Source organism: Hemitrygon akajei, chromosome 9 (assembly GCF_048418815.1).
Source record: "Hemitrygon akajei chromosome 9, sHemAka1.3, whole genome shotgun sequence".
Taxonomy (NCBI): Eukaryota; Metazoa; Chordata; class Chondrichthyes; order Myliobatiformes; family Dasyatidae; genus Hemitrygon; species Hemitrygon akajei.
In genome coordinates this window covers 152204646-152232073 of record NC_133132.1, presented here as the reverse complement: position 1 = coordinate 152232073, position 27428 = coordinate 152204646, and the positions used below count along the sequence as shown (strand labels likewise).

General features: G+C 40.8%; 2 protein-coding genes across 4 annotated transcripts in view; both read right to left on the bottom strand.

Moving 5' to 3' along the window:
• The window catches only part of arhgap18 (Rho GTPase activating protein 18), a 123255-nt gene extending 122585 nt beyond the window's left edge, over window positions 1–670 (bottom strand). The window contains exon 1 of the mRNA XM_073057309.1: window positions 538–670. Within this exon, the coding sequence (XP_072913410.1) occupies window positions 538–581 (44 nt within the window). The 5' untranslated portion in view covers window positions 582–670. The remainder of the gene's footprint in view (window positions 1–537) is intronic.
• Window positions 671–15103: 14433 nt separating this feature from the next.
• tmem244 (transmembrane protein 244) overlaps window positions 15104–27428 on the bottom strand; it is a 95564-nt gene continuing 83239 nt past the window's right edge. For all 3 annotated transcript variants that reach the window (XM_073057315.1, XM_073057314.1, XM_073057317.1), the window contains one exon: window positions 15104–16393. In XM_073057315.1, coding sequence (XP_072913416.1) covers window positions 16299–16393 — 95 coding nt within the window. In that variant the 3' untranslated portion in view covers window positions 15104–16298. The remainder of the gene's footprint in view (window positions 16394–27428) is intronic.

Here is a 27428-nt window from a genome sequence, read left to right as displayed (position 1 = left end):
CAATAAACATTCGGTTAATACTTTACGGGCGACTCCTCTCTGAACAGGAATGTTTTTAATTGTATTCCCTCACTATGGAGAGAAACCATGCACGTCATAAACTTCGAAGGTCGTAAGAAGATAAACAGAACCGCATTAAATTATAGAACGCGAGAACTGGAGTAGACATAATACTGCACTATACAGCCAATGTCAGCAACAGCTCAGCAAGTACTTGCAACATCACTTTTCATCATTACACAACCAAATAGTTATCCACAATTCCACAGGTCATTATGCCGAGTATAATGCTTCAGTCAACGGAAAAACAATGACTGCATGTCTGCACCTACCAAATTGGTGGAAAAAACCCCCCCAATAAACTAAAGTACAGAGCATGATAACACCATCTGAAACATCCCGTCCCAGGAAAGATCCGCCGCCGACTGCCTCTGAAGGATTACAGCGGCCTCAAAAGATACAAACTGATTCTGTGTCAAAGAAAAGGAATTACGGGAGAAAAAAAAACTTCAAACGCTCTTAAAACAAAAATCTTACCTCAGGTGGAGATAGTGTACCAATTTCGTAACCATCTTGACCATTATTGAGATTTCCCTCCCACCTTTCAGGGGATCAGAATATCATCACATTCCGAATTCCCTGTTTATTTTCCTGTTAGCGGAACACACGAACTGTAATCCCACTGGAAATCCCGTCTAAAAATAAAAGCTGACACTGTACACTAATTGAACAAATGCAATTAAAGGATAACAGTAACTACAGATGTTAGTCAGAGGAAGGCCCTCTCTCTCTCTCTCTCTCTCTGGTAAATCCACAGAACTGCATGTTTTTAAGTGTTGGTCGCTTGGTTTTGTTTTTACACTCAAATTAGGACCCGCCTTTTCCCAGTGTGATAAATAGTCGATTTTGCTGGAAATTGCAGAAGAGATTTATTCCCGACGCACGCAATCTGATAACATCGCCCATAGAGAGAGAACTCCTGCACTTCACCCACGTGTTTGCACCACCACCACCACCACCACCACCAGACCCTCTCTTCTGTCGGTAAACTGCTACCGTCAGGAAATATTGTAAAGCTCCCAGATTGGGCATTTTTTTTAATTGTTTTCCTATTCTCACAATGAAATCCCGTTTGTAATGCAACTGTTTTAAAATTACAAACACTTTATGCAATCAAAATCTCTTTTATTGTTTTCTGCAAAAGAAGCATTTATCATTAACCAACACGTTTGCTGTTAAATTCACGCTTCCAGACAGCGGTTGCAATTAACAAACATTTATCTCCTTTTCACAGCTAATTTTATTATCATCTGCATAACTTAGTCCCCATCCTATCACATTTGCTCTCTCCACCTCTTCCCCTTTTCTGCCTGTTTTCTCGTTTTTCCAAGTTCCAGTGTGGAGTTGTGGATCCTTACCCTTGTTTCTCTCTTCCCCCCCACAATGAAATCTGATCTGCTGAATGTTTTCAACGTTCTGTGTCTAATATCCAGCGTCTAAGCTTTTTTTGTTCTTGGATTTTTTTTAATCTCTGTTGCAGATTTCAATATATTACCGATAATTAGGTTGTCTGATTTTAAAATAAACTTATTAACTTAGATTAGCTTTATTTGTCACATACGCTGTACATTGTGCCATTTGTGTCAAATCAAACCAGTGAGGATTATCACAAACAAGAGAGAATCTGCAGATGCTATAAATCCAAGCAACACTCAGCAGGCCAGGCAACATCTATGGAAAGAAGTACGGTCGATGTTTCGGGCCGAGACCCTTTGGCAGGACCGCTTTTTTTCATTGATGCTGCCTGGTCTGCTGAGTTCGTCCAGTATTTTTATGTGTTTTGCAGTGAGGATTATGCCGAGCAGGTCTGTAAGATTGCCTCATGTTAGTCTGAGGTCCGTACTGGATTTTTGAACTGATTGAATTTTCTTTTGTGCTTTTAATAGTTTCAATTAATAAATTATTTTTTTAAGGGGGGGAAAAAAGGCTGAGGCCGGAAAGATTAAATAAAACCAGAAAAATGCTGGAAACAGTCAGTGGCTCAACCCGCATCTGTGAAAAAGGAAAATGAGGTAATATTTTAGGTTAAGGACCCTTGGTCAGAACTGACAAACATTAGGTTTAAGATGTAGGGAGATTGGAGCAGATCAGAGTGAAATTGGGATAATTTAGAGCAGGGGTGTCAAACTCATTTTAGGTCACGGGCCGGATTGAGCAAAATGCAGCTTCATGCGGGCCGGATCAGTCGGACGCGTGTGAACGCAGCTTTCGTTGCCTCCGTTTTTTCAGCCTGCTCTCATGTGTCTCAGTCTCTGCTATAACTACGAAGTGTTTCACTTTACAAATTCCGTTTCTTATGAAGAAGACTGCCGAGCAAGACTGCCGAATAAACACTAAAAACCCTGAAAACCCGGTACCTGAATAAACTCAGCATTAGCCATATCATACGCCATAGGCGCTTCGATTACTGGGGCCAGCTTTAATAGTAATTAGATATTATCTCGCGGGCCAAAGATAATTCCACCGCGGGCCGGATTTGGCCCGCGGGCCTTGAGTTTGACATATATGATTTATAGGAAATATCTTGTCTATGTATTAATGAGGGCATTTAGAAAGTGTAAAAATGCATAAAATCTGTGATCTAAAGGCAAATGTAGAGTAAAATACAAGCTCTGTGTCACCCCTGATGGATGAAATGCAGGTGATCTGTAAAGAGGTCAAACAATTTTGTACTGTAGTGATGCACACAAAATGCTGGTGGAAATTCATGAAGGGTCTCGGCCCGAAATGTCAACTGATTACTCTTTTCCATGGATGCTGCCTGGCCTGCTGAGTTCCCCCAAAATTTTGCATGTGTTGCTTGAATCTCCGGCATCTGCAGTATTTCTCCTGCAAACATTTAGTATTTGGTTTTTCCTATGGGAAGAAAACCACGCTTTGAACACTGAAAGATGAACTCTAGATTGGAGGAATGTTGACTGTTTATTCCTCTCAGTATAAGTTGTGTGTCTTGCTGAGTTCAGCATTTGTGAGTACAGTATTGCTCAAGATATTCAGCACCGCAGAATCTCATATTTACAACTTGTTGCTAAACTACAAAGTCTTTTTGAGGTACGTCTAACCTGAGGGAGTTACGGTTGCAATGGGGGATTTCAACATGCAGGTAGACTGGGAATATCAGGTTGGTACTGGACCCCAATTAAGGGAGTTTGTGGAGTACATCCGAGATGGATTCTTAGAGCAACTTGTACTGGAGCCTACTGGGGAGAAGGCAATTCTGGATCTAGTGTTGTGTAATGAACCGGATTTGATAAGGGAACTCGAGGTAAAGGAGCCATTAGGAGGTAGTGACCATAATATGATAAGTTTTAATCGACAATTTGAGAGGGAGAAGGGAAAATCAGAAGTGTTAGTATTACAGTTGAACAAAGGGGACTATGGAGACATGAGGGAGGAACTAGCCAAAGTTGACGGGAAGGATACCCTAGCAGGGATGGCAGTGGAACAACAATGGCAGGTATTTCTGGGAATAATACAGAAAGTGCAGGATCAGTTCATTCCAAAGAGGAAGAAAGATTCTAAGGGGAGTAGGGGGCGACCGTGTCAAGGACAGTATAAAAATAAAAGAGAAGTATAACATTTTATTGGGAAACTTTTAAAGAGCAACAGAAGATTACTAAAAAGGCAATACGGGGAGAAAAGATGAGGTACGAACTGATGGGTACTTAAGGAGGTGGCTCTAGAAATCATGGACGCATTGGTAATCATTTTCCAATGTTCTATAGATTCAGGATCAGTTCCTGAGGATTGGAGAATAGCTAATGTTATCCCACTTTTTAAGAAAGGAGGGAGAGAGAAAACGGGGAATTATAGACCAGTAAGCCTGACATCAGTGGTGGGGAAGATGCTAGAGTCAATTATAAAAGAGGAAATAACAGCACATTTCGATAGCAGTAACAGGATCGGTCTGAGTCAGCATGGATTTACGAAGGAGAAATCATGCTTGACTAATCTTCTGGAAATTTTTGAGGATGTAACTATGAAAATGGACAAGTGAGAGCCAGTGGATGTAGTGTACCTGGAGTTTCAGAAAGCCTTTGATAATCCTACATAAGAGATTAGTGGGCAAAATTAGAGCACATAGTATTGGGGGTAAGGTACTAACATGGATTGAAAACTGGTTGGCAGACAGCAAACAAAGAGTAGGGATTAACGGTTCCTTTACAGTATGGCAGGCAGTGACTAGTGGGGTACCGCAAGGCTTGGTGCTGGGGCCGCAGCTATTTCCAATATATATTAATGATTTAGATGAAGGGATTAAAAGTAACATTAGCAAATTTGCAGATGACACAAAGCTGGGTGGCAGTGTGAAATATGAGGAGGATGTTAAGAGAATGCCGGGTGACTTGGACAGGTTGGGTGAGTGGGCAGATGCATGGAGTCCTGCCATGTGCAGAAGTTCGCTGATGACACGGCCATAGTGGGGTGTGTCAGGAATGGACAGGAGGAGGAGTATAGGAAACTGATACAGGACTTTGTGATATGGTGCAACTCAAACTACCTACGTCTCAATGTCACCAAGACCAAGGAGATGGTGGTGGACTTTAGGAGATCTAGGCCTCATATGGAGCCAGTGATCATTAATGGAGAATGTGTGGAGCAGGTTAAGACCACAAGTATCTGGGAGTACAGTTGGACGAGAAGCTAGACTGCACTGCCAACACAGATGCCTTGTGCAGGAAGGCACAGAGTCGACTGTACTTCCTTAGAAGGTTGGCGTCATTCAATGTCTGCAGTGAGATGCTGAAGATGTTCTATAGGTCAGTTGTTGAGAGCGCCCTCTTCTTTGTGGTGGCGTGTTGGGGAGGAAGCATTAAGAAGAAGGACGCCTCACGTCTTAATAAGCTGATAAGGAAGGCGGGCTCTGTCGTGGGCAAAGTACTGGAGAGTTTAACATCGGTAGCTGAGCGAAGGGCGCTGAGTAGGCTACGGTCAATTATGGAAAACCCTGAACATCCTCTACATAGCACCATCCAGAGACAGAGAAGCAGTTTCAGCGACAGGTTACTGTCGATGCAATGCTCCTCAGACAGGATGAAGAGGTCAATACTCCCCAATGCCATTAGGCTTTACAATTCAACTGCCAGGACTTAAGAACTTTTTTTTTTAAAGCTATTATTAATGCTTTTTGAGTTAGTGATTTAGATGCATATCATAGTATTGTATGTAATGAGTTTATGCTACAACAAGTGTATGGGACATTGGAAAAAATGTTGAATTTCCCCATGGGGATGAATAAAGTATCTATCTATCTATCTATCTAGATGCAGTTTAATGTGGAAAAATGTGAGGTTATCCACTTTGTTGGCAAGAATAGGAAGACAGATTACTATCTGAATGGTGTCAAGTTAGGGAAAGGGGAAGTACAACGAGATCTAGGTGTCCTTGTTCATCAGTCACTGAAAGTAAGCATGCAGGTACAGCAGGCATATTGGCCTTCATACCAAGGGGACTTAAGGATAGGAGCAAAGAGGTCCTTCTGCAGTTGTACAGGGCCCTGGTGAGACCACGCCTGGAATATTGTGTGCAGTTTTGGTCTCCAAATTTGAGGAAGGACATTCTTGCTATTGAGGGAGTGCAGCGTAGGTTCATGAGGTTAATTCCAGGGATGGCGGGACTGTCATATGTTGAAAGATTGGAGTGACTGGGCTTGTATACACTGGAATTTAGAAGGATGAGAGGGGATCTGATTGAAACATGTAAGGTTATTAAGGGATTGGACACGCTAGAGGCAGGAAACATGCTCCCGTTGTTGGGGGAGTCCAGAATCAGAGGCCACAGTTTAAGAATAAGGGGTAGGCCATTTAGAACAGAGTTGAGGAAAAACTTTTTCACCCAGAGAGTTGTGGATCTATGGAATACTCTGCCTCAGAAGGCAGTGGAGGCCAATTCTCTGGATACTTTCAAGAAAGAGTTAGATAGAGCTCTTAAAGATAGTGGAGTCAAGGGATATGGGGAGAAGGTAGGAACGGGGTTACTGATTGTGGATGATCAGCCATGATCACATTGAATGGTGGTGTTGGCTCAAAGGGCCAAATGGCCTACTCCTGCACCTATTGTCTATTGAGTTTAAATCTTCTCTTCAACAGGAGTCCAGTGAGACCCTCTCTCACTGCTCCCCCTCAATGATCTCTGCTGCTCTCTGACTATATAGTACTCACCCAGCCATGTTCTAACCTCCCAATCACTCCCCTCTCATTCTCCGCTGTGGCTCCCCTCTCACTCTTTGTGTTCTCATCTGCCCATTATCTCTCTCCGGTTCCCTTCCTTCTTCACTTTCTTCCATGGTCCACTATCCTCTCCTATTAGGTTCCCTTTTCCTCAGTCCTTTAACTCATTCACCTATCCCCTTCCAGCTTAGAAACATAGAAAACATACAGCACAATACAGGCCCTGCAGGCCACAAAGCTGTGCCGAACACGTTCCTACCTTAGAACTACCCAGGCTTTACCCATAGCCCTCCATTCTTCTAAGCTCCATGTAGTCATCCAGGAGTCTCTTTAAAGACACTATCATTTCCGCCTCCACCACCGCCGCCAGCAGCCAATTCCACGCGTTCACCACTCTCTGCGTAAAAAACTTACCCCGACATCTCCTCTGTACCTACTTCCAAGCATCTTAAAACTATGCCCTCTCGTGCTAACAGTTTCAGCCCTGGGGAAAAGCCACTGGTCTATCCACACGATCAATGCCTCTCATTATCTTATACACATCTATCAAGTCACCTCTCATTCTCCGTCGCTCCAAAGAGAAAAGGCTGGGTTCACTTAACCTAAGGCATGCTCCACAATCCAGGCAACATCCTTGTAAATCTCCTCTGCACCCTTTCTATGGTTTTCATGTCCTTCCTATAGTGAGGCGACCAGAAATGAGCACAATACTCCAAGTGAGGTCTGACCAGGGTCCTATATAGCTGCAACATTACCTCTCAGCTCTTAAACTCAATCCCACAATTGATGAAGGCCAATGCACCATATGCCTTCATAACTACAGGGTCAACCTGCGCAGCAGCTTTGAGTGTCCTATAGACTCAGACCCCAAGATCCCTCTGATCCTCCACACTGCCAAGAGTCTTACCATTCATACTATATTCTGCCATCATATTTGACCTACCAAAATGAACCACCTCACGCTTATCCAGGTTGAACCTCATCTGCCACTTCTCAGCCCAGTTTTACATCCTATCAATGTCCTGTTGTAACCTCTGACAGCCCTCCACACTATCCACAACACCTCCAACCTTTGTGTCATCAGCAAATTTACTAACCCATCCCTCCACTTCCTCATCCAAGTCACTTATAAAAATCACAAAGAGTAGGGGTCCCAGAACAGATCCCTGAGGCACACCACTGGTCACTGGCCTCCATGCAGAATGTGACCTGTCTACAACAACTCTTTGCCTTCTGTGGGCAAGCCAGTTCTGGATCCACAAAGCAATGTCCCCCTGGATCCCATGCCTCCTTACTTTCTCAATAAGCCATGCAAGGGGCACCTTATCAAATACCTTGCTAAAATCTATATTCACTACATCTACGGCTCTACCTTCATCAATGTGCTTAGTCACATCCTCAAAAAATTCAATCAGGCTTGTAAGGCATGACCTGCCTTTGACAAGGCCATGCTGACTATTCCTAATCATATTATGCCTCTCCAAATGTTCATAAATCCTGTCTCTCAGGATCTTCTCCATCAACTTACCAACCACTTACCAGCTAGGGATTTCCTGGGCTCTCTACTCCCTTTCTGGAATAAGGGAACAACATCCTCAACCCTCCAATCCTCTGGAACCTCTCTCATCCTCACTGATGATGCAAAGACCATTGCCAGAGGCTCAGCGATCTCCTCCCTCACTTCCCACAGTAGCCTAGGGTACATCCCAACCAGTCCCAGTGACTTATTCAACTTGATGCTTTCCAAAAGCTCCAGCACATCCTCTTTCTTAATATCTACATTCTCAAGCTTTTCAGTCCACTGCAAGTCATCCCTACAATCGCAAAGATCCTTTTCCGTAGTGAATACTGAAGCAAAGTATTCATTAAGTACTTCCACTATTTCCTCCAGTTCCATATACACTTTTCCATTGTCACACTTGATTGGTCCTGTTCTCTGACATCTTATCCTCTTGCTCTTCACATACTTGTAGAATGCCTTGGGGTTTCCTTAATCCTGTCTACCAAAGCCTTCTCATGGCCCCTTCTGGCTCTCCTAATTTAATTCTTAAGCTCCTTTCTGCTAGCATTATAATCTTCTAGATTCCTATCATTAACTAGTTTTTTGAACCTTTTGTGCACTCTTCTTTTCTTCTTGACTAGATTTACAACAGCCTTTGTGCACCATGGATCTTGTACCCTACCATCCTTTCCATGTCACATTGGAACGTACCTACTCAGAAATTCACAGAAATATCCCCTGAACATTTGCCACATTTCTTCCGTACGTTTCCCTGAGAACATCTATTTCCAATTCATGCTAAATGTTCCTGCCTAATATCCTCATAGTTCCCCTCACTCCAAATAAACATATCCCTAACTTGTCTGTTCTTAAACATTTCCCTAACTTGTCTGTTCTTACTTCACCCCACACACCACTCCTCCCCTGATTTCATCCATCACCAGCTTGTACTCCTCCCACTCCGCCCATCTTATTCTGGCTCTGCCCCCTTCCCTTCAAGTCCTGATGAAGGGTCTTGGCTCAAAATGTTGACTGTTTTTTTCCATTCATTGATGCTGTCTGATTGGTTGAGTTTCTGTGGCATTTTGTGTGTAGTGCAAGAGAAATAATGCTTCACTTGGATGGACATTTTATGTCTTAGTCTGGTCATATGGGGAAAAATAAATGGAAAGTTGTTGCCCCTTCTGCAGTTGTATTGGAAAGACTCCTTAGACAGCACATTGCAAACCTATGAACAGCTCTCGTTACATGCACATGCAGTTCAACTCTGAGTGAAAATGCAGAAAGTTTGAAGTTAATACCATCAGGGGCGATTGATAAGTTTGTGGCCTAAGGTAGAAGGAGATGAGTTATTAACTTCAAACTTTCTGCATAATCACTCAAAGAGTTGACCTGCATGTGCGTGTAACGAGAGCTGTATACCTCATCTCCTTCTACCTTAGGCCACAAACTTATCAATCACCCCGACTGTGGACACTTTCTGGAGGTCCAAGATCCATATGCTCCACGACCACCGGACTAAGTGTGTAAATGTAGGAGGGAACTATGTTGAAAAATAAATGTGCTAGGTTTTCTAAAATTGACTCCTTCTACCCTAGACCATGAACTTTATCAATCACCCCTCGTAATATGAAGGAGATTATATCTAATCTAAATGCGAATCTCATGAAATTAGGGAATTGGAAACTGATTAAGTTCTCCAACATTTAACATCTGTGGAGTGTGATAGAGAATGGGAGAGGAAATGCTGAAGAACTTAGTCAAAATGTTGAAGAGGTGTCCAATTTAGCTGAAAATGTGATAATGTAAAAACATGCTTACTGATATAAATAAATAAATCAGCTTGCAGATTCTGCATCACTACAGTTTGAATCTTAGAAGTATTATATATAACATATAACCATATAACAATCACAGCACGGAAACAGGCCATTCCGGCCCTCCTAGTCCGTGCCGAACTCTTAATCTCACCTAGTCCCACCTACCCACACTCAGCCCATAACCCTCCACTCCTTTCCTGTCCATATACCTATCCAATTTTACCTTAAATGACAAAGTATTCTGGCACAGAAGGATGCCATTTGACATACCAAGTCGTGGAGAAAAATCCACTAATTCCATACCACTACACATCGTTTTCCTTCAGGTGTCAATCTAATTCCTTCCTACAGAAATTGACTGTATCCATCACGCTTCCAGTTAGAGTTCCAGACTGTAATCACTCTCTATGAAAAAAAGGTTTTTCTTCACACCTTATCATGAGTTCTTCCCATCACTTTGAATCCTTGTCCATTGCTCTTTCAACTATTTTCTAGTGGGAACATTTTCCCTCTATTTACAGTTCGTAAATCAATGTCATCCCTATCAAATGTCATCTCAACTTTTTTTTCAATTTGCAACTAGGAATACTCCAGCTCTTTACTCTTAATTCGTATCTAAAATTCCACAATTCTCTAACCATTCTAATCAGTTCTTTCTGGTGGTGTAAGAGTTGACAAAGAAAAGAATTGGCTTTGGAGGTCAAATCATTGGTTTGTTGTGTGTGGTATTTCATTAATATTATACTGATTTTTCTGTATTTACTGTGAATGCCCACAAGAAAATGAATCTCAGGGTTGTAGATGGTGACATATATGTACTTTGATAATAAATTTACTTTGAACTTTGAAGTTATTTAAAGTGAAGGTTGATAGGTTCTTGATTAGTAAAGGCATCAGAGCTTATGGGGAGAAGGCAGGAGAATGAGGTTGAGAGGGATAATAATTCAGCCATGATGTAATGAAAGAGCAGATTTAATGGGCTGAGTGGCCTAATTCTTCTCCTATATCTAATGGTGTAAGAGGCAAAGATTCTAATTTATTGGAGCCCAGTATTGGTTCAAGGGATAAGAAAGAACAGCATTACTTTCTAGCTTTGGGATTACGAAGAATTAAATAGCTGTAGTTGGAGAAGCAGCTGTGAAGAAGAAAGCAACTTGTTTGAACTAGAGGCTTCCTGGGTGGACAATGTATTAAATTTAAAGAGATGAAACCTATGATCAAATTAGTTATCTGGGTAACGATATCAGCCTGTGAAAGAAGCAAAAATTAGATTAGCAGTTTATCTGTAAGCAAACAAGGAACAGCCGACCTCAACTTCTTTTAAATAATTGCAAGGGACTTCAGTCAGGTTTGTTTAAAGAAATCTCTGCCTAATTATCATCAACATGTCACCTGCAGCATAAGCGGTCCCAACACACTCAACCACTGTCATAATATGATTAAAATGCCTACCTTCCAAGCCTAGACCACATTTCAGGAAATCTGGCCATCTGCTGTCCTCCTACCTGTATGCAGGCAGAAGCTAAAGAACAAGGCTCCAGAAGTAAGGACAACAAAGAATTTGTCACGGCAGGCAGAGGAATAGATACAGGACTTCTTTGTGTCAGTGGACAGGGCTACGTTCCAGAACTCATCAGAGGATCTGAACAAATACGTCACAGTTGTCATGGACTTTATAAAGTCAGTTGTGTGTGGATGAGTGTGTCCCCACAAAATCATTCTGAGTTTTCCCCAACCAGAAGCCCTGGAGTAACTAAGAGATCCACAGTTTGTTGAGGGTCAGATCAGTGGCTTTCAGGTCTGGTGACCAAGTAAGGTGCAAGTCATCCAGGCATGACCTCCGGAAAGTCACCTCACATGCGAAGTGCAATTCCTGACCAAACTGGTATCACAGAAGGATGCTCGACAGCTATGACTGGGCTTGAATGCTATCACCTCCTACAAAGTAAAGCCACATATGTGACAACAAGGTTTCATTCTCAGATGAGCTCAATGTCATTTAAGTTCGCTTTGACCGACAAAACATGGAGGCATTTCATGAATTCCCACGGCCCTCGACGGCCCTGTGAGTTCAGTCTCTGCGGCTGACATGAGAGTGAACCCACAGAAAGCAACTGGTCCACTCAGGGAACATGACTGAGGACTGAAAATGAGTGCGACACAGACAAAATGCTGGAGGGACTCAGCAGGTCCGGCAGCATCCATGGAAAAGAGTAAAGAGTCGATGTTTCGGGCAAAGACCCTTCATCAGAACTGGAAACAAAGTTGTGAAGTTAAAGCAAGAAGTTAGGGGGGAGGGGGGAGAAGGTGGCAGGTGATCAGCACTGAAGATTTGTGCCAATCAACTGGCTGGAGTGTTCGGTCAACCCCGGTGCCCTTCAAATCATTGTCAGGGACTTCAGTCAGGCTCGTCTGAACTTCCTGCAGCACAAGGGTGCCAACATACTTGACCAGTGCTATCTTTAACCTCTCACTTCAGCAGTATGAGTTGCCCAGCTGCTTTAAGCTTTGAAGCTTTGAGCAAGCTTCAGTTTTTGGGGGATCGCTTCGTCATTCGCCCAAAGCAGGATTTCCCAGTGGCCAACCATTTAAATTTCTATTCCTGTTCTCGTTCTGACATATCGGTCCATGGTTTCCTCATGTGCCACGATGACGCATCCTCAGGGTGGAGGTGCAACACCTTACATTCCACATGGGTAGCCTCCAAACTGATGGCATGAACATCGATTTCTCCTTCCGGTTAAAAAAAAAAATCCCTCACCCTCCCTCTTCTTCTATTCCCCACTCTGGCCTCTTTGCTCTTCTCACCTGCCAATCGCCTTCTCCTCGAACCCCTCCTCCTTCCCTTTCTCCCGGGGTCCACTCTCCTCTCCTATTAGATTCTTTCCTTCCTCGCCCTTTACCTTTCCCACCCACCTCCCTTTACCCTATCACCTTCTAGCTATCCTCCTTTCCCTCTCCCACTTTTATTTTTGTATCTTCCCCCTTCTTTCCAGCCCTGAAGAAGGGTCTCAGCCCAAATCGTCAACTAGTTATTTATTTCCATAGAAGCCAGCTGACCTGCTGAGTTCCTCCTGCATTTTGTGTGTGTTGAATAGGTAATAGAGACATTATTAGGGTGGCAGGATGAAGACAGGTCTTTACCAAAGGAGATATAAGGCATTCCTTCCCTTAGCTGGCCTGTAGATCACTCTTGGGCAAGGAGTAGCACCTGCTTAGCCACCTCCCCCCCCCCCCCCCCACCCCCGATCAGGGTCACATGAAGCCAAGAGAACAGGTGATGCATGGTTATATGAGCAGCTGGTGCATATCACAAGTCCTGACATCAGACAGGCTATCTCTTAAGAGTACAGATAATGACTGGGATCACCTGACTTCTAAATAGACTGCCCAGAAGAAGGCAAACGCAAATCACTTCTGTAGAAGAATTTGCCAAGAACAATCATGGTCACAGAATCATCTATGTCATACAACACAGCACATAATGAACGACCATGAATTGAAACCAAGTATCTGGCTGTTTTTGATATTTAGATGGAATAGACAAAATGGAAAGGGTGGGGTTTAGGTCGGTTTAGAATAATTCTGACAATAAAGATAAACACCTTGGAGAAGTGATTAATGGTTTTCTTTGAAAAGATCAGAAAGGAGGATTTGTATGGATGAAGAAGGATCTGGTGCTTTTCTCACATATATGATGCATAAACTCTCCTCAGGCTTCCAATCAGGGCCAGATATCACTTTCAATCAATATTTCAATGTCATACTCTGCCATCTTCATCGGAGGTGATGCCTAGGCTTGTCTAGTCTGGTGGTATATCTACTCACCCCCATCATCCGTCTCTTCTGACTCTGTCCCTCCTGACAGGGAAAATGAAAGGAACTATTCAGGAAAATAAGTAATTTTAGAATTTTGTCATGTATAATGAAAAAGGATTCTTAATATTGCAGGGAAAAACAATCCCAATATTTTGCATTGAGGTTAGGTGTAACATACTTAAAATGAAAACTTAAAACTATTACATAGGTGATAAAGTAACTTGGGCTATGGTCAATTGGGAAATGATATTTAAAAATCATCCAAAAGATAAACAATGGTAAATATTTGTAGAAATATTTCATAACTCTCAATTAATATTCATTCCATTGAGAAACAAAAGCTCCATGGACCTCTGCTTTCTGATATGCATATTGCATGATGATTTTGAACAGCTACATCATTAGGTGGTAGGGAGATCCTGGCTGAATGAGCTCCTGTGAAGGAACAGTGACACCGGTTCTGTCCCCTAAGTGAAGGGGATGAAGGAACCAGAATAAAAGCAAAATTGTAATTATTCCCTCAGACCAAGAGTTATGGCATGTGATGAATCATAATTGCTCACATTGCTTCTGTACTACCAACACGCTTTAGCTGAAAGAAAGACTTCTCAAATTACTCATCAGTAAATGTCTGAAACTGCATACTTTTCCTTTCTCTTCGTATTCTCAGAGGATAGACTTATATTGGAATAGTCTTCCACAAGCAATCCTGCAGAATGTACCTTTATTATTATGCAACACACACAAAATGCTGGAGGAACTCAGCATGTTGCTTGGTTTTCCAGCATCTGGAGGTTTTCTCTTGTTTATTGTTATGCAGTCTGGCCAGCTTAAATTCAGGTGCTGGTCTTCAGAAAAATAAATGTATGAACGGTATATAACTTCCAGACATGAAATGAAACAAAAGGTAGTTAGCATATGGATGAACCCATCAGTCATGTGCTTTTACCATGGCATTGCTGAGACCAGAGGGAGAGAGCTCTGAACTCTGTCATCTCTGCCTTGCATCCTTCACAACCGCGGGGCAATGGAAAGTGCTCCCAAGTCAATTACAATGTGTAACGTTTAACCCTAACACTCACCCAATGTTCAGTATTGTGTTCTCAGTACAGGAGGTTTAGAGAATTGAAAAAAATGGTACTGTTAAAAGTATTTAATTATGGGCCAAAATGCTATGTTAATATGAAACAATAAATATGCCGACTTAAAACACTGTGCAGCAATCCATACATATGCATCTGCCGAAAAGGTATAGGTATTACATCATGTGGCATGAAATGTGTCTCAGGCTGGGAAGCGAGAATATACTGCAGAAATGAGAATATACTATGTTCGTTTATGTGTATATTTTTCAGCTTAAAACCTCCATCTCGCTGAACTGATAAGTTTTCATTTCGAAGAGGCAATTGTGTTTGTACAGTGGTTGTTTGACATTTTGCTTTGGGAATAAACTATCTTGATATATCAATCTCAAATCCAAACACAAAAGTAAATTTTATCACATCAGTATGACAGAGGACAAAGAACTGGCTTATTTTTGCAATAGTCATTGTCTTAATAAATATCAGTTTAAGGATAGAAAGCAAGAAGCATACAGTATTTCTCAAATAACTGAGAAAAATAAACCAGCCAATCTGTATTTAATCAGAGTTAGATTTATTTTATACTCACATTTGTATTTCATTACAATGTTATTTTCTGTAGGCATCTGTATAAGTAAACATGTTCACCGATACAATTTCTCAGAATTTGTGAAATTTGAGACCATTGTGGTTTGATTTTTTAAAAATAACTTCCAAACAATTGATTTGCAATAAGATTTCTGTCAATCTTGTAGCCTTGGAGCAAGACTAACACATTTAAAAACTCAGCAAAATTCACCTTGGTTCATGATCTCATGTGGTCTTTGTAAAGCAAAATTTATATAGATATGTGCTGTTCAGTTCAAACTCAAAAAATATTAAAAGTTTTCTGGTTTATTTAAATGCAGGGAAAGACAATGCTGTGTTACAGTCTTAATGTGAATAAAGATGTAATAATGTCAGCATTTCTGAAGCACCATCAATAACTCTCGGAGACGTGAGGCGAGATATAGGCTTTTATTTGCTGGAAGAGAGCAGTCAGCAGCAAGAGATCCCCACACGACATCCTGGAGACTGAGGGAGGAGCAGTGCCTCCAATCGCCTTTATACAGGGGTCTGTGGGAGGAGCCACAGGAGCAGTCAGCAGGGGGGGCGTGTCCAGACAGGTAAATGTAGTTCACCACAATTTCCTCAGTAATATTAAAAAGATCAGAACAACTAGAAGAGGAAGAATCAGCAACAGTTTGTTCTTGACACACACCTAGAGGAAACATTGCACTTAATTTCTTTGTCTCTTCACTTAAAATTTAATAGGCAGTTCAGAATTCCTGAAATAATTTACAAATGAATTGCCTGCTTCTGTGACTTTATTGTCATGAAGATAATTTCAAAAAAGCTGCTAAATTTTGATTTGTTGTAAATTTGATACGTTATAATGCACTGCAGTTGTGAAATAGTGCTGCTTTATTAATTATATTGTCTCACACAAAAAATTATGTTGGAAGTATATGATGTGAATTTTCAAATTATTAAAAGCAGCTGACAAGATGTAGAAACATTATTTTATGCATAACCAGCATATACAAATATAGACTGGTGATAAACTCAGAATAAGAACTTTTATTTAAAAATCAGAGTTGAAATTAACCACTCAGTACAGTACAGTAATTCTTACGTCATTGAATTAACTCCTGATAGTGTGCAGAATGTAGTGGTTTTTCATTTTACTGCCTAACATTAAGCGTTCTATCACTGTACACTTGATGCACAGAAAGATTTCAACTCAATCCAACCACAGTAGAAATGAACGGCAGATCCAGTTCATCCAGTGCAGGTCTTATGATGTTTAAAAATCATCCAGACTGGGATAAATGAGGTTGCTTTGAAATGTAAAATGCACAAGGAGTTGTCCAGTACAGATCATTATTAGTAGAGCACAACCTGGATGGAAGAAATTGGAAACTTAGCACATGAATCCCAAGAAAGGCATTGAAGCATGAGTGGATTTTGGTTCCACCAGTCTAACACCCACGTTCAATAAGTTCAAAACAGCCTAGAGTCACAGAATACAACAGCTCAGAAACAGGCCCTTTGGCCCTTCTACTCAGTACCAAACTATTATTCTGCCCAGTCCCATCAGCCTGCACCTGGACCAAAGCCCTCCAATCCATGTACTTATCCGAACCTCTTAAATGATGAAATCAAACCTGCATCCACCACTTCCGCAGGCAGCTTGTTCCTAAATAATTTGTGTTTCTAAGTGGAATCTTCACAGCCTGTTGGGTATGACAATCATAAACTGGTTCTTCAGAAGCTTGTTTACAACTTGTAAGGAAAATCTACAGATAAAAATCTTTTTTCTTCATTTAATATTCATTTCCAAGATAAGTAATTAGAAGATTAGATTGACTTGAAGATGCTACATGGTTAAGTTTTACTGCATAAAGAGGAAGAGCTCTAATTACCTACTAACTCAGGAAACCATCTGCATTTTAAACTGATGTTAATTAAATAAAATGTAGTTAGAGTTCATGGATTACTTTATAAGATATATTCTACAGAAATTCTTCAGTTAATAATTAAACACACTGAGCCAGAAGCTCGATGCAAATTTGAATTATTTGTTGCAACCATTTTGAATATGGAATCACACGGTACATTTCACACAGTTAATAGAGTTGTAATTCAGAAAATAAAGATATTTAGGTTTTACTGTTACCATGCAATACAAAACATAATCTACTGCATTGCAGATTCTCATTGTCTATAAAATAGTTTGGCACTAGTGTGTGTTGTTTCAGTTTATGCATGCCAGAGGTAGCTTTTCTTTCATAAAATGCTTACTTTTACCTTCACATTGGCACATTTTCCTCCAGATGACTCAACTCGTCACCATCTTTACACATCAAATCTCATACATCGGTGTCCAATTTTAAAGGCATCAACTGATAATTGTAATCTCAATCTAAAAACTCTTTAGCTATTGTTTACTTAATGTAAACACACACTCATTATTTCAGTAATGGCATTGCAGAATTGTCAAACTGAGTCAGGACAAAGATCACAAAGGCTTTGTAAACATGTGTGGTTTAAGTTTATAAGTGAATATCCTGTGGAACTACACACAGGGAGAATATATTTATGAGGCATATTTTGGGGGATTAGTGTTGGTGAAATTATCAGTGATTCCCGTCAGTATTCTATGAAATATTCAGTAATTTTGTGGTTTCCATGCATGCATGTTTAAATACAAATATCAGGACATTGTCAAATATAAACCTGCCTGATGCATTGTAATTAAAATGAGCAAAGATTCGCTGAGAAGGAATACAGTAGCAGTAATTTAAAAGAAACCCCAAGAGTGGAAAATTATAGACACTGAGAATACAGATCGAGAGAAAGGTAAATAGAAATACAGGAAACAGGAAAGGAACTGAAAAATTTGAGATGAAAACATGTACCAGAACAGAGAGAGTCTTGATAACAAAAATACCATGAAAGAGATGACAATGTAACTCAAGAGTGAAATCATGGAGTCATACAGTTACGAAACAGGTCCTTTGACCTACCATGTCTAATTTAAGATTTATTTCATTTCTTACATCCATCTCACAAGATGAGGGAGTAAAAATCTTTATGTTGTTGTTTCCATTGCACTGATCAAGCGATAAGAAAGGGAGATGTGGGAGGATACTGCCCAAACAATAAGATTGTGTATATAATTGGTTTGTATATGTGTATGTACACTCAGATACAATGTACAGTCGGATTTGCAATCAGATCAATGTTATTGATAAATCTGATGGCCTGGTGAAAGAAGCTGTCCCAGAGCCTGGTGGTACCATGGTACTGTTTGCCAGAAGGTAACAGCTGAAACTGTTTGTGTTTGGGGTGACTGGAGCCCCCGATGATCCCTTTTTACCTTTTTACACACCTGTCTTTGTAACTGTCCTGAATAGAGGAAAGTTCACATCCACAGTTGCACTGAGCTGTCTGCACCACCCTCTGCAGGGCCCTGTGATTGAGGGCAGTACAGTTCCCATACCAGGCAGTGACACAGCCAGTCAGGAGGCTCTCGATGGTCTCCCTGTGGAGTGTCCTGAGGATCTGGGGACTCATACCAAACTTCTTCAGCTGTCTGAGGTGAAAGAGGCAGTATTATGCTTTTTTCACCACACTACTGGTACTGTATGTACAGTCCAGGTGAAATCCTTGGTAATTTGTATACCAAGGAAATTGAAACTACTCAACCTCTCAACTACAGTCCCCTTGGCATCAATAGGGGCTAGTTAACCTGTCTCTGCTCCCCCCGTAATCCAGGGCTAACTCCTTTGTTTTTTCAACATTGAGGGAGAGGTTGTTTTCTTGGCACCACTGTGTCTTCTCCTCTGTAGGCCTCTCTATGCTCTCTATTCTCCTCTCTTTGCTGGCAATCAGATACCTATCTGCATTAAACTCATTTACCAGCACTTATCTGTATCTTACTGTACCTTGGAGATCCAATTGTTTGCCCAGGTGCTTCCAAAACTGATACCAGAATACCCACTTCACCACTGACTCGTGCAGTGTATTGCAGGGTGAAAATGTTCTTCCTCAGATCCCCTCTAAACCTTTTATTCCTCCAAATTATGACCTCAGGTCTAAGAAACCTTTGCCATGTTTCTTAGTATCTACGCTCTGTGTGCCTTTCATAACTTTGTATCAGGTCCCCATCAACCTCCACAACGCCAAAGAAGACAGACCCAGCCTACCCAGTTTCTCTTTGTAACTGAAGCAATCCATTGCAGGCAAGTTCCTCTGAACCCTCTCCAGTGCAGTCATGTTTTTCCATTACTGTGGTGATAAGTCTGCTGACAATAGTACATTGATTGGTCTAATCTCAAATAATAACGAGGCAGCCTACAGAGAAGAAGTCATCACCCTGACACAGTGGTGTCAAGAAAACAACCTCTCCCTCAATGTCACAAAAACAAAGGAGCTGGTTGTGGAATGGAGACAGGATAACCTCTATTGACATCACAGCTCTGGGGCTGAGAGGGTGAACAGCTTTAAGTTTTCCCAGAGCTGAAATGGTTGCCACAAGAGGACACAGGTTTAAGCTGCTGGGGAGTAGGTACAGAGGAGATGTCAGGGGTAAGTTTTTTACTCAGAGAGTAGTGAGTGCGTGGAATGGGCTGCCAGCGACGGTGGTGGAGGTGGATACGATAGGGTCTTTTAAGAGACTTTTGGATAGGTACATGGAGCTTAGAAAAATAGAGTGCTATAGTAATTTCTAAGGTAGGGACATGTTTGGCACAACTTTGTGGGCCGAAGGGCCTGTATTGTGCTGTAGGTTTTCTGTGTTTCTGTGTTTCCTCGGCATTCACATCACTGAGAATCTCACGTGGTTTGTACATACCAGCTGTGTGGTGACCTCAAACACTTGAAGAAGTTTGGTATGGGTCCCCAAATCCCAAGGTCCTTCTACAAGGGCGCAATTGACAGTATCCTGACTGGCTGCAACACTGCCTGGTATGGGAACTGTACTTCTATCAATCATAGGTCACTGCAGAGAGTGGTGCGAACAACCCAGCACATCTGTAGATGTGAACTTCCCACTATTCAGGACATTTACAAAGACAGGTGTGTAAAAAAGGCCTGAAGGATCATTGGGGACCCGAGTCACCCCAACCACAAACTGTTCCAGCTGCTATCCTCCAGGAAACAGTACCAGAGCATAAAAGCCAGGACCAACAGGCTCCGGGACAGCTTCTTCCACCAGGACATCAGACTGATGATTTCACGTAGATACAATTGTATTTCTATGTTTTATTAGCTGTCCTGTTGTTCATACTATTTATTACAAGCTACTTTAAATTGCACATTGCACATTTAGATGGTGACATAATGTAAAGATTTTTACTCCTCATGTATGAGAAGGATGTAAGTAATAAAGTCAATTTAATTCAAAATAGTGTGCACAGGATTCCAGTTGTGACCTCATTATTGTTCTATAAAGTTGCATAAAAATTTCACTACTCTGATATTCTTTGCCCTGGACAATGAAGACAGGTATTTTGCATCAAGTTTCAATACCCTGTCTGTCTGTGCTGCCACCTTCAGGGCTCTTTTGACTTGTACACCGAAGGTCTCTTTGATCACAGGTAACCCCCAGGGCTAATTCATGGTATATTTCCTACATTATTTAAACCTCCAAAATGCATCAGCCCACACTTTTCAGGATTAACTTCCATCTGCCATTGCACTGCCCAACTTACCAATTCATCAGCATCATTCTGTGGCCTATAACTGCCTGCCTCACTATCAACAACAGCAGCAACTTTCATGTCCTCTGCAAATCTACCAGTCATGCCTGTGGCATTTGCGTCTGAGTTGTTAATGTACATAACTAACAGCAACGACCCCTGCGGTAACCACTGACTACCAGCTACCAAACATAAACGCAGCCCTCCACCATCATCTTCTGTCTCATATTACCAAATTCATTTTGGATCCAAGTTGCCAACTTGCCTACGATCTCATGAGCTCTAATCTTTCAGATCAGTCTGCTATGTTTTGTAACTGCAAAACATTAAACTAATTGCAAGAAAAAGACGTGAGCCCAGGAGATAAACGTGTGTACTTTATAAAAAAGGCATGCATTTATCACGCGGTCGAGTGATAATGTATACCATTCACATGCATTTATCACGCGGTCGAGTGATAATGTATACCATTCACATGCTTTTACATGTAACCATTAATGAAGTATTTAAACAAACAAGAATGTTTAATCAAACAATATAGTTACAATTATTACTCAAACATTACTGATAAATTAATTACACAACACTCCTCTCTGCTTAGTGATAAACTCCAATGCAATATAGAATCCAATTCAACTCAAATATGTAACACATTGCTCTCTAGCCATTCTAGAAAATACAACACTATATGAGGGGTGATTGATAAGCTCGTGGCCTAAGGTAGAGTCAATTTTAGAAAACCTAGCACATTTCTTTTTCAACATAGTCCCCTCCTACATTTACACACTTAGTCCAGCGGTCGTGGAGCATACAGATCTTGGACCTCCAGAAAGTGTCCACAGCAGGGGTGATTGATAAGCTCGTGGCCTAACGTAGAATGAGATGAGTTATACAGCTCTTGTTACTTGCACATGCAGTTCAACTCTTCGAGTGATAATGCAGAAAGTTTGAAGTTAATAGCTCATCTGTTAATAACTCATCAGGGTGACTGATAAGTTCATGGCCTTGGGTAGAAGGAGATGAGTTATTAACTTTGAACTTTCATTCCATTCGTCCAGCAGGGCATCGACTTTGACAAACAGCTTTTTGCCTCAAGTCTTAATGCAAGCAGAGTAAATTCTGGTTTTTATACTCACAAAAGCCTAACGCTTGTAAGTGTCTTGAAGCTCCTTGAAGTCTCTTCCAGCTTAAAATCAGGCTACATTTCATGTAACTGCCTGATTAATATGTATCAGAGGCTTTCTCAGATACGTTACCTGCAAAAACTGTTGTAGTCGAATCACTGTTTTTGTCACTTTCACACTTCCTCTGAACAGCAAGGTCCTTTCTTGGTCCAACATGATTTCTAATCGGAAGCACAGAGGTTGTCACCAACACCTGTTTGTCCTCTGTTGGGCAATGGCATCCAGTATCCTTCTTAATTTGGTTGACTCTCTTGCAGGGGATGTGGCATGCAACTGGTGGAAGGATCTCCAATCAAGTTGTAGTTGCCTCAACCTCTCACGTCTCCACAATGCTGGCTCTCCTGTTTTTACCACATACAGGACCAATGTGGCTTGTGGATTGTTGTATTTCACTAAATCAAATTTCATTCCCGCAGGAGTTATCTTTTCTGCAGTATAAGTTCTGAGTTAGATATCTGCAGACTTCAGTTCGATATCTTTGAAATGCTGTTTGAACTCATTTTGTGGAATGACTGAAACAGCTGAGCAAGAGTCCAAATCCATTTTAATTAATCTGCCACTCAGTTTTGGTGCAGGCCATATTGCTTGTGTATTGTAAGTTTTCGCATTGTAAATCTCAAGGCTACCTAGTTGTGTGTCATTCTAATCATTTTCAGATTAGTGCTCTTTTTGAAACCGCAACTTGAATTTTTATCTTTTTCTCTTTCCTGTGCAGTCCAGTTATCTTTGTCTGTCCGACATGCACTTCATATGTGCCCTACTTTGTCGCATTTTTTGCAAGTTTCACCTTTAAGTCTGCATTTGCCTGCTATATGTGAGCCCTTGTCACAATGATAACACAGTTTGTTCAGCCGTACAGGTCTCTGTCTAGATAAATGCTGCAACTTTGCTCATGTTCGCATAATTCCTGACTGCAACAATTTTGCGTCTTTGTCTGCTGTTTCCATTGATACAACTATTTCAATTGCTTTTTTAAATATAAGTTGTGCTTCAGTTAGGAGCTCTTTCTGAATGTTTTTTTTTGTAAGATTCCACAAACTAATTGATTTCTCAGTGCATCATTAAACCCATCATTGAACTGACAATGCTCAGACAATTTCTTCAATTCAGTCACATACACTGAAATGGACTCCCCTTCCTTTTGATTCCACTTATGAAACTGAAGGTATTCTCTAATTGACACTAGTTTTAGTTCTAAATGTTCCTACATTACTTTTACAATATCAGTAAAGCTCATTTCAGCTGATTTGGTTGGAACTGTCAAACTCCAAAGCAAACTGTGTGTTTTTAAATCCAATGTACACAGCAAAATTGGCACACACTTCTCATTGGTTACTTCATTTGCTTTAAAATACTGCTCAGTCTGCTCCATATACAATATCCAGTTATCTGTTGTGTAATTGAACATGTCTTTCTTTCCAATGTAACCAGCCATTTCTGCTCTTTTTTTTTACTATTATTATCACTCAGTACTTACTGTTTATGAACCTGTGAATTCTTCCATTGTTTGCTTTTTTAAAAAAAATCAGTTGAATTTTCTTTTGTGAAGAAAACATGCTGCTCTGAAGAAAAGAAAATATGCTGTGGTTTTTTTTAAAAAACTAGACAATTTCTCACTGCACTTTTTTAACTTGAACGCCTTGCTGTGCTTCAACCGTCATCTCAGGTTTGTTTTAAAAATACCTCGCCTTTTTTACTTCCTGTGAGGCATGTATATATCATGTGGCGGCGTGATGACATATGACATTCACATGCTTTTACATATCACCTGTAATGAAGCATTTAAACAAACAAGAATGCTAAATCAAAAAATACATTTGCAATGCTACTCAAATATTTCTTAAATATTAAATACACAATACAGTTTTCCATTGGAGACCTTGTCAAAATAAAGTCTATGCAAACTACACAAGCTGCACTATCCTCATCTTTCAATGCTACTCTGTGCTGATTATTTCTGATCAATACCTGCTTTTCCAAGTGTAAGTTATTCTATTACACCAAATTTCTTTCCAATAGTTTTCTTACTACCAACTGGTTTACAAGTAGGATTGAAAATTAAAATTTACTGGAATCAGGAGTAGAAAATTATTGTGCAAAAGTTTCATAGATATGGATAGAGTATATGTTTTACTGAAAATGCAAAGCTCATTATTAAGATCAAAACCAGCTACTTAGCTGCTTTTGGCTTGAATATGCTTATCTGTTAGAAGTGGTGTTTAATTTCAAATTGCTGAAAAGGGGTCATCATTACATTAATGTTCTTTTCAGTAGCTTCAGATATTAGTTACACTAAATGATGTTTCTATTAAAGGAATGGAGTGTATTGGTTAACATTTTACATTCCATGAAAATACTCTCTCTGTGCTATTCTACTTGTTGTTATAATTAGATGACTGTATAAAATTAAATAAACACTTCCCGAGGGATTTTCCTGTCAGAATTAATTAAATGGTTTAAATAATAGAATTTGGAAATTTTCTGCAAACAGTAAAAGGAAGAATTTAATTGTATGCATAACATCAATGGATTAACCTTGTCTTCTCTGCAAGAAGTCTGTCAGGTCAGTTTAGAGCATGGCCTCAGTTAAGTTACAAGAGCTGTTATGCTTTCTCAGGCTGTCAGTCTGATGCTACTGAAACCTGGTATTGTCAATCAGAAGTATCTTGCGGGTAACACCCTTTTGCTGGTAGGGGACATGTGCGGTAGAGGTTTCGGGGTGGGGATACTAGTGACATTTCCATGAGAATGCTTCGGGATGGTGGCAATGTTTGGTTTCAATGTAATTTAGATAAGGTCCAGAGTGCATGGTGCCTGTATACTTCCTGTATTGCTCAGAATAAACCAGTGGAGTGGAAGGTAATCTAAAAGATCAGACTAATCAGGATTGAAATGGAATTCCATAAATAAAATTCCAACAGCTGAAAAAATATTTAGAGTATAGAATGGAGAACAGGCTGTTCGGTCCAACAGGTCTGTGGCAATCATGATGCCAATCTAATTAATCCCATTTTCCTGCACATGGTCTGTATCTCTCTATTTCAGCTTCTTCAAGTCTGATTAAAAGCCTCTTAAATGTTGCCATGGTAGCTGCTTCTACTGCCCCCAATGCCACTGCATTCCAGGCACCTATCAGCTGCTGTCTAAAACAATACCTGCCTCAGAGATCTTCTTTCAACTGTCCCTCTCTAAACTTAAACCTATAACCTCAAGTAACTGATATTTTAATAATCATCAGCAGCATTATTATGTGCAGTGTCGTATGACGTGGGTAGTCATGGTCTTTGTTCATGATTGTTTGCAAATTTTTCTATACAAGTGGTTTGCCATTGCTTTCTTCTGGGCAGTGTCTTTACAAGATGGGTGATTCCAGCCATTATCAAAACTCTTCAGAGATTGTCTGCTTGGCGAAAGTGGACACATAACCAGGACTTGTGATATGCACCACCTGCTCCCATGGTTTCATGTGACCTTGAGCAGGGAGAGGGGGCGTGGGGCTAAGCAGGTGCTACAACTTGCCCAAGGGTCACCTGCAGGCTAGCGGAGGGAAGTAGTGCCTTACACCTCTTTTGGGAAAGACGTATCTCCACCCTGTCATATTATCTGTCCTTAATTGACTCTGTAATGAGTTGTCATTACCCTGACTCAGTGGTGTTAAGGAAACAGCCTCTCCCTCAATGTCGCAAAAACAATGGACCTGGTTGTGGACTACAGGAGGAATGGAGACAGGCTAGCCCCTATTGACCTCAATGGATCTAGGGTTGAGAGGGTGAACAGCTTTAAATTCCTCAGCATAAATATTACCAAGGATCTCACGTAGTCTGTAAATAGTGCCTTTTTCAGCTCAGATGGTTGAAAAAGTTTGGGTTGCTCCCCAAATTCTAAGAATTTTCTACAGGGGCACAATTGAGAGCATCCTGACTGGCTGCATCACTACCTGGTACGGGAACTGTACTTCCCTCAATCGCAGGACTCTGCAGAGAGTGGTGTGGACAGCCCAGTGCATCTGTAGATGAGAACTTCCCACGATTCAGGACATTTACAAAGACAGATGTGTAAAAAGGGCCTGAAGGATCATTGGGAACATGAGTCACCCCAACCACAAACTGTTCCAGCTGCTACCAGTTGGGAAACGATACCTCAGCATGAAAGTCAAGACCAGCAGGCTCCAGGACAGCTTCTTTCACCCAGGCCATCAGACTGCTTAATTCAGGCTGCCGCAACTGTACTTTTATATTATATTGACTATCCTGTTGTACATAATATTTATTATAAATTACCATAAATTGCACATTGCACATTGGGATGGAGATGTAACATACAGATTTTTTCTCTTCATGTATATGAAGGCTATAAGAAATAAAGTCAATTCAATAATTGCTTCTGTAATTAATTGAACTGTTTTGCAACAAAGTGATCCCTGAAATTGTGGATTCCCAATGACATTTGGTTGTGGAATAGTGTCAGGAAGTGAGGAATAACAACAAGAGATTGCAAGTTGCTGATGTTTGCTCCAGTTTACTGCAGAATTCTGTCATAGTCCAGCCTATTTGTTTTGTATCTTGGTATAGCAAGTATGTTTTTGCATTCTTGTGATCTTTAAAGTTTACATAATAGATGCGATCTGCAAATGAAAACACTCAACTGCATGCAGTGTGCAGAATATAAATTATCACATTTTTTTCTGCAATTAGACTAGAAGACCATAAGATTGTAAGATATAGGAGCAGTGGTAAGTCTGCTCTGCCATTCACTCATGGGCTGATCTAATTCTTCCAGTCATCCCCACCCCCCTGTCTTCTCCCCATACCCTTTGATGCTCTGGCTAATCAAGAACCTATCTATCTCTGCTTTAAATACACTCAATAACTTGGCCTCCACAGCCACTCGTGGCAACAAATTCCACAGATTTACCACCCTCTGACTAAAGTAATTTCTCTGCATCTCAGTTCTAAATGGATGTCCTTCAATCCTGAAGTCATGCCCTCTTGTCCTAGACTCCCCTACCATGGGAAATAACTTTGCCATGTCTATATTTGCACTAGCTCTGCCTTCCTTGTACTTTTGCTTTTACTTTGGATCTGACTTCACTTGTCAGCCACGGTAGTGTCCTTCTTCCCTTTGAAAATTTCTTCTTATTTGGAATATATCTGTCTTGCACTTTCCTCATTTTTTGCAGAAACTCCAGCCATTGATACTCTGCTGTCCTTCCTGCAAATGTCCCTTTCCAGTTAACTTTGGCTAATTCCCCTCTCATGCCATTGTAATTTCCTTTATTTCATTGAAATACCAACACATCGGATTTTATTTTTACCCTCTCAAATTTCAATGTGAACTTGATCGTATTGTGGTCACTGTTCCCCAAGGGTTCCTTAACCTTGAGCTCTCTTATCACCTCCGGATCATTGCACAATGCCCAATCCAGCATAGCTGATCCCCTAGTAGGCTCAATAACAAGCTGTTCTAAAAAGCCATCCCTTAGACATTCTACAAATTCTCCCTCTTGAGGTCCAGTACTGGCCTGGTTTTCCAATCCACTTTCATGCT